Here is a 7,742-nt window from a genome sequence, read left to right as displayed (position 1 = left end):
GTTTATAAAACAAACAAGTCACTGCCAACTGGAGCCAAAGAATCAAACACTTAAAAAGTAGCAAATGCCATTGCTTGTTCAGTTCCAAAACGGTCACACCTGTTCTTCCCTCATCTTTTTTTTTTTAAAGATTTATTTATTTTTATATATGAATACATTGTTGCTGTCTTCAGTCACACCAGAAAAGGGCATCAGATCCCATTATAGGTGGTTGTGACCCACCATGTGGTTGCTGGGAATTGAACTTAGGACCTTTGGAAGAGCAGTCAGTGCTCTTAACCGCTGAACCATCTCTCCAGCCCCATTCCTCATCTTGATAAGACATTTGTAGTATTTAATAGAATGCAAAACAAAGCAATAAAATAACTCAAAACAAAGAAACAAACAAGAAAACAAATCTAGAAGTTACATCTTGTCCCTGATGGAGGTAAAACTATTCCCGCTCTAGAAAATTTGACAACAGAGACACAGCTGTTTTACTGTCTACTGTAGCTTCTCTGTGTATAAGACATATATTTAAAAAAAAAAAAATTTAAGAACCGAACCTCAAGAAAACACAATTTATAAAACATGGGATATAGAACTAAGCAGAGAATTCTCAAACGATCAAACAGAAATGGCTGAGAAACACCTAAAGAAACGTTCACCATCCTTAGTCACCAAGGGATCACAAATTAAAACTGCTTTGGGGATTTCATATTACATCAGTCAAAATGGCCTAGATCAATAAAACAAATGACAGCACATGCTGACAAGGAGTCAAAGTAAAAGGAACACTTATTCAGTGCTGGATGCGACCACTATGGAAACCAACATGACAGTTCCTCAGGAAACTGGGAATCTATCTACCTCAAGACCTAGCTACACCACTCTTGGGCATTTACCCAACAGATGCTGTGTGCTGCTACAGAGACACTTGCTCATCCATGTCCAATGCTTCGAATACATCATAGCCAGAAATAGCCTAGATGCCCATCAACTGAGAAGTAATGAAAATAGGGGTCATTTACACAATGGAATACTATTCAGCTGGTCTTCAAAAGGGAATTATGGTATTCTCCATTGAATAAATTGGGCTAGGAGAAAAAAATTCCTGAATGAGGTAACCCCAAACTAAAAGACAAATATTCTAAGTTTTCTCTTGTATGTAGCTGTTTGCTTTTAAGCTATCAAGATGTGTGCCGTAATCCATATAGCCACAGTGGTTAGGGGGCGTGGTTAGGGGCGTGGTAAGGGACTAGTAGGGAGGAGAGGATCTCCCAAGAAAGAGAAATAGAATATATTAAAGAGAAATGGGGGAAGGAGGGACTAGAGTGGGAAGATTTAATGAGAAGGGAGCTGGAAGAGAGGAGGGGGAAGGAATTCCAGGTCACTAACACCAAGGGTCATTATACCACAAAAATATATACTTGTATGAAAGAGAGACACATCAAATCACCAAAGAATGTGGAAGACAGTGCCCCAACTAAAAACCTTATGCCACCAGGTCAAACTTCCAGTGCCAGGAACGGCAAAGGGCCCTCCCACCATGTAAACCCACGAATATCTCAAGTTATTGGTTGCTCTCCACAAACTGACAGTAAGGCCCTGTTGCTGAAGAGAACACCCGCTTCTCTGACTGAACATGGCGAAGGCATGCTGCTGCCATAGCAGAGCCTGTGGCCCTACTGAACAGCGTTCACAGTACTGGGATGTACTCTTTATGCTACCAGAGGAGAAAGGCATCATCAATCAAGCTGCAATGCTACAAACAACAGTGACCTGCCTAAGAAATATGCTGGCATCACAGTAGCACAAATAACTGTGCTTAAGGCCCATGAGATGGAAAACATGTCTGACCATTGGATGGCCAAGAGCCTGAGAGTAGACAAGGCATGGACCCAGGGCAAAACCGAATACCAGTGTTCTTCAAAAGAATACACAGTAAAATGGTTCCTAACGGTACTCTGCTTTACTCATCGATCAGTTCCTTGCCTAGCCGTCCTCAGAGAAACTTCTTCTTGCAGAAGATGGGAACTGATACAGAGACCCACAACTGGACAGAATACAGACAGTGAGAGATTTTATGGTACTCAGTTGTGAAGATGCCTTCATCCAGCTTCTGCCTTCGGGGATCAGGGAGCTATGCAAAGAGGAGGCAGAATGATTTTAAGAGCCAGAGGGAATGGAGGAGTCCAAGAAAACTGTCCGCCAGGCACAGCAGGATTGATGCACATATGAACTCACAGACAGTGTGGCAGTGTGCCACTTGGTCAGCCCAGGTTCAAGCCAGATAAGAGCCCCAGTCCTGAGCAAGACGCTATATAAAACATGCATGTGCTTGCAAAAAAAAAATGATTTTTCTCCAATGTTTTCTCACTGGGCACATTAGCCATACTTCAGAGTAGGTAGCATGTCCAAGAGTATCTGGCCAAAACAACAAACTCAATGGTATTTTTGTAGATTTTTTTTTTTGTCTCTTATTGCTTAGTTTGGATATTTTTTGTCTTGTTCGTCTTTGGCTTGCATATTTTGTTTTCTGGTAGTGTGTGTGTGTGTGTGTGTGTGTGTGTGTGTGTGCTGGGGACTGTTGTACAAAACTTTCAGCGTTTGTTTGGGGGTTTTTTGTATGTTTGTTTTTTAAAGAGAGAAAGAAAGGGTGTGGAGTTGGGTGGGTAGAGAGGATTGGTGAGACAGACACAAGAAGGGGAAAGCACAATCAGAATATATTGTATAATTTTTTTTTCAAATAAGCATTTCTTAAGTAAAAGCAGTGATATTCTTCGTTCCAGAAACTCTCTCCCAGTACACTACCAATGACAGGGGCACAGGAGAGACAGGCTGGCCAAGCTGGAGGCATGTTGGGTTTAAACTCAGGAGACTTGGGATGCCTCCTAGAGGTGGTACCCCAAGAATAAAACAGACAGATAGGTCCTCAATTCCCTCAACAGTATTAATGGGCAAAGGCTCAGCAGAAGAGCAAAGAGAAATGGTTCCTGCACATTCCAAACCCAAAGCTGGGCATCGGCACCAACTTACAGAAGGGAAAATAAAGAAGATTTGAATAGACTATAGCTAAAATGCACTCATTCCTCCTGAGTCTCACTGATACTTGCCCCAAAGATGGCCCAGAATATAACTGTATTCTCAACAGGACAACCAAGGTTTAACTGGTATCCTGTGGTGGTATACACCTATAATCCTCACTAAAGAGACAGAGACAGGTGGATCCTCCTCAGTTACAAAATGAGTTCAAGGCCATCCTGGCCTACATGAGACCCAGTCTCACCAAAAGAGAAGGTAATTCACCACATCTATGGAAACGCTTTGTTGTGCTCGTACAGCCCAGCCTGCCAAGCAGAAATGCTGGCGTTTCAAATGCTTCAAAGAAATGCAAATCCTTCCTCCTTATCCTCAAAGCTAAATCATTACATTATTTTTAAGAAGTTAAATTAGTACATGCAAAAATAGGAAAGCTTAGAGTACAAGAAATAGTCATTCTCTCTGCATGTAAGTTAATGGTTTCCTGTGTTTAATCAGGATGCTTACATACTAAATGTCACAGCTGCAGGTAAATCTCAGCAAAAACAAAACAAAGCCGAGAATTCTTACACAATACTCTGTAACCCTGACATATAACACCCACACTGGATGCCGACTGATTGCTGTTTTAAATTTATTTGTATGGTGTTTAAGTCAAACCCCAGAACTGCATACATTCTGCACAAATGCTTGACCACTGAGCTCCAGCCCAGTGAATGGCTGATAAAGCCACTTTAGGGACAGGCTTCCAGAGAACATTCTAGAATCTTCTAGATTCTTAGGAGTCCTGATGGCAGGGAGTCAATACATCCAGCCCTTCCTTAAGCCAACACCCAGAGCAGGTAAGATTTTCAAATTTCCACTGATCTTTCCAAGTAGTACCAATGTTGTCTCTTGGCTTCTGGTTTGGGCAATTAGAGAAATGACCTTGCTTTTTCTCCCCCAGTATTAGACCAGAAGCATTTTTTTTTCTTTCAGGAAGCAAGTGGCTATCTTTTCTCCTCTAGTAAGAGCCAAGGCTTCAAACAGATAATGGAGCCACCCTTGCCATTTGTTAATATTACATGCATCTTCATCTTCCAAAATGATACAAATGGCTCTGCCCAATGTGGGCTCATGCTTCAGCCCATAAAGAAGAATGCAGCAGGCAGAGAACTAGGGGGTGTAGGGGGCACAGACACACCAGGTCCCCTGCTCTCTGCTTATCCTTTCCTTCCTCTACAGCAGTGGAACCTGAAAAAAAGCCAAAGCAATGGGAGTGTGTCTAGATCCTCGGCAGACATTTCAGTGTCAAAAATCACCACAAACCCATTCTTACTGCAAGAGATCAACACATGTCACTCAAGTCAAAAAGTCGTCAAGATGTGAAGAGTATGAAACCTGTGTCGAAGCAGGACTCTTTGTGATGGCCACCAAATGCAAGGTGTCTGCATTCCACTTCTGCCTTAGTGTACCAACATCTATTCCAGCCTGTGCCCCAAGAGCAGACAATACTCTTCGTGCCTGGGAAGCTAGCCACTGACTTTAGGGGCTCTGGACAGCTCCCCTCTAGCTGATGTTCTGCTGTTACACCCTACTCTGGCACTCATGAACTCAGACTTTACCCATCACTCTTTGCTTCATTCATCAAACATTTTGGAGTACCTGCTGTGTTCCAGACACCATTCTCAAGAACACAAGCACGAATACTGCACAGTTTTGGTTCTCCTGGTATCTGAATGAGGAAGAGAGACTACTGGATTGAAAATAAATTATTAAAGGCTATGTAATCTGTGCCTTGAAGATGATGGGTTCACAGAGGAAGGTAGAAAGGCTTTTCAGAGGCTATGATGCCTGAGCCTCTCTTGGCAATTAAGTTATGGGACTACAGGTGGAAAGGGAAAGGGAGGCAATGGACTTGCAAGGCAAAGATCTGACTGCTCAGGGTCACTCAGTGGAGTTTACTCAATATTGCTTGGACGTGCATGCGTGGAAGAGATCTGCTTATGATCCGAGTCAGACCTTGTATATCCCACCGAGGAACGTGGGAGTACACTGTCAATAGTTAAATCCTCAGAGGATCTACACGAAGTCACAGGCAACTTACAGAAGTGTTGTACTTTACTTAGAAAGTGGTTTCAAAGACCAGAATTAGTTTCCAGCATTTAAAGATGATGAAAACTTGAACACTGGAATTCTCAAAACAAAATATGGCAATAGCGATCCAACATTCACACGTGGTGGCAACTGTCTGGATGTGGAGAAGAGAAGATGCCTGTGAGGCGGGCACAGGAAATGAAGTCTATGATCATTCCCACTTGAACTGAGTTTCCTGTCTGGTTTAACGGATGAGAAAACACAATAAAATAAGAGTCATATTAGTTCACGGCTGAAAGCAACAACCTGATTGAATGGGCCATCCAGCTAGTGCTGGATGCTGAGCTTGGAGCACAAGCTCGAGTAAAGCCTGGGAGAATGACCCAGGAATATGTAACGATGGAGAAATGTTGAAAATACTCCTGGCACAAGAATTCTTACTAATCGTGTAACTTTGTAGTACTGCCGGCTCGTGATTCATAGAGTAAAAAGTGACTTCCAAAGTAAAAACAAAAAATGGCTACTTGGGACACTACATGAAAAATCGACTTCAAAGCCATGAAGCCAACTCAACAGCTGATAAGGAATTGCAGCAACACCTCAAGTGAGGTTCTCATCAGGTTTACCAGTCCCAGCAGAACTGTGGTTTGCAAACTTTCTGAGCCAAGATCCTGACAAGTGACATTTACAAGCAGAGGTGGGATGGTAGCTTTCCCAAGTGACCAGTTGCATAGCAAACTTAGCAACTGTCCAGAGAACTTACACAAGCCGTTGACATCCAGCATACTGGAGATACCCCTGTCACTCATGTCCACTTCCGGCTGGTTCTTCTCCCTGCTCTCCTCCACCAGCTTCTTCAGTGACTTGGACATGTTCTGTAGCAAAGGACAACAAAGCACGTGGATGATGGCAAAAGTGGAAGCCTGGAGGTTGTGGGGCAGGTTAGAGCAGGAAAGGAGTAGAGGCCCCGGGCTGAACTCTCCAGGGCTGCCTAGGGGAGAGTGGGCACCACTGTGGAGTCCTTAGTGGAAGGACTTGGACCCCGCGCACTCACCGCAGAGAGCAACACCTGGTGGGCGTGCTTAGGGACCTGCACGGGAAACGCGAGTGGTGAGGGATGAACTGGATCAGCCAAAAACAGGATCCGATCCGGCAGCAGGAACACACCCTGTCCCGGCGATCGCGCAGGCGCACACAAAATCCGGCCACCCCCACGCCCCTCCCGGCCTGACACTTCCCAAATTAGGAGAACTGTTTCCCAGCGGTGGCTCCCGGCAAGGCTCTGCCCACTGAAGAAAGTGGACCCCGAGGCCGACCAATCCTACTGGTTTTAGGCTCAGAAGCTCCGCCCTACACTGAGGACCGCCTATCTTTTTTGGGTTTCGGACTAGGATTGGACTCAACGAAGTGCATGTGGTCTAAATTCCGCGCATGCTCAGTAAGATAGGTGAAGGACAAAGATCTGTGGGCGGAAGCAGGGGATTCTAGAGCTGGGCGCTGGAACAGAAACAGATATTTAGAATGCAGAATAGTTTGTTTTGAGGGGTTTGGAGTTGAGTCCTGGGAAATCCAGAAACCAGGTATTCTCTTTGTCCTGCATCTTTCATTGGCGGTCCCCTCCCTCGGAGAGTTGTTTACACTAGTCCCTCTTGTGCCCCTGGCTGTCACAGACCTGGAGGAGGTATGAGGTCTGGATTATGATAATGCTTCTGAAGACAAAGATTCGGCCAGAAACTTGGTCCTCAGCTGGAAGCTCACAGGTTTCTGTATCTAGTTATTTTGCCCCCGATCTTTTGGTCTTGGAAACTGGAATCTATCTCCCTTAGGAGTAGACGCTATCAGTAAACTACAACTATGTCAGAAGGCTGAGTTGATGTCTACACCCATGAACCGTGAAATCATGGTTCTTAGGACTCTTCCACTCTCTTCAAATAGGATGGGTAGATAGATAGATAGATAGATAGATAGATAGATAGATAGATAGATAGATAGATAGATAGACAGACAGACTTTCCTTCTGGCTTCTACCTCCCAATGACTGGATCTTGAGGATCCAGTAAAAAGAAACTAATTTTAGTGTCAATTTCACAATTTCACACTATGAAATGAGGACTGATTCCAGAATTATTCTCCTGGTATTAGGTCCATGATAGATAAGCAGTCAGACAGACATGCACAGGTTTAGAGACACACATATAAGCAACGAACCAATCGGGTAATAGAAAAAAGTTCCTCGCTTTGAATTTGAAAGCAGAGATTTCCCCTTAAACACACTTCAGATGAAAGGATGATACTTGCACCGCCTGCAACTTGCACTGTCGAGGCCTCTTTACTGCTTAAGCTAGACATTCGCTGAGAGCACTGATCAGATAGTTCAAAGACTTCTGCTGCCTGTGAACTTATAGTATGTTTCTCTGAAGTTGGACGGAAATTATGAATTTTTGAGAGATACCACTAAAACAACATCTCTCCCAGAGCATCCTGTCCATGTAGATGGCTGTCTGAATAATATGGAATCTGTCGGCTTTCTTCATTTAAAGTTACTACCTTTCCCTTAATAGTTTAAAGGTTACAAGACGGGATGCTATGGAATTATGTAAATAGACATCTCTTTACCTTCGATTTAATATCCATTCATTTCTCCA

General features: G+C 43.8%; 1 protein-coding gene across 2 annotated transcripts in view; it reads right to left on the bottom strand.

Moving 5' to 3' along the window:
- Nucleotides 1–6,366, bottom strand: part of Rsu1 (Ras suppressor protein 1) — a 175,703-nt gene extending 169,337 nt beyond the window's left edge. Inside the window, exons 1-2 of one of the 2 annotated variants that reach the window (XM_028764887.1) lie at nucleotides 6,152–6,366; nucleotides 5,861–5,972 (exon numbers count right to left, since the gene is read on the bottom strand). In XM_028764887.1, coding sequence (XP_028620720.1) covers nucleotides 5,861–5,969 — 109 coding nt within the window. In that variant the 5' untranslated portion in view covers nucleotides 5,970–5,972; nucleotides 6,152–6,366. The remainder of the gene's footprint in view (nucleotides 1–5,860; nucleotides 5,973–6,151) is intronic. The other variant, XM_028764886.1, reaches the window with a different exon arrangement.
- Between the last annotated feature and the right edge of the window lie 1,376 nt (nucleotides 6,367–7,742).

This window comes from Grammomys surdaster, unplaced genomic scaffold, assembly GCF_004785775.1.
Source record: "Grammomys surdaster isolate TR1022 unplaced genomic scaffold, NIH_TR_1.0 146, whole genome shotgun sequence".
Lineage (NCBI taxonomy): Eukaryota > Metazoa > Chordata > Mammalia > Rodentia > Muridae > Grammomys > Grammomys surdaster.
The sequence above is the reverse complement of the archived record's forward strand: the minus strand, read 5'-3'. Positions and strand labels throughout refer to the sequence as shown.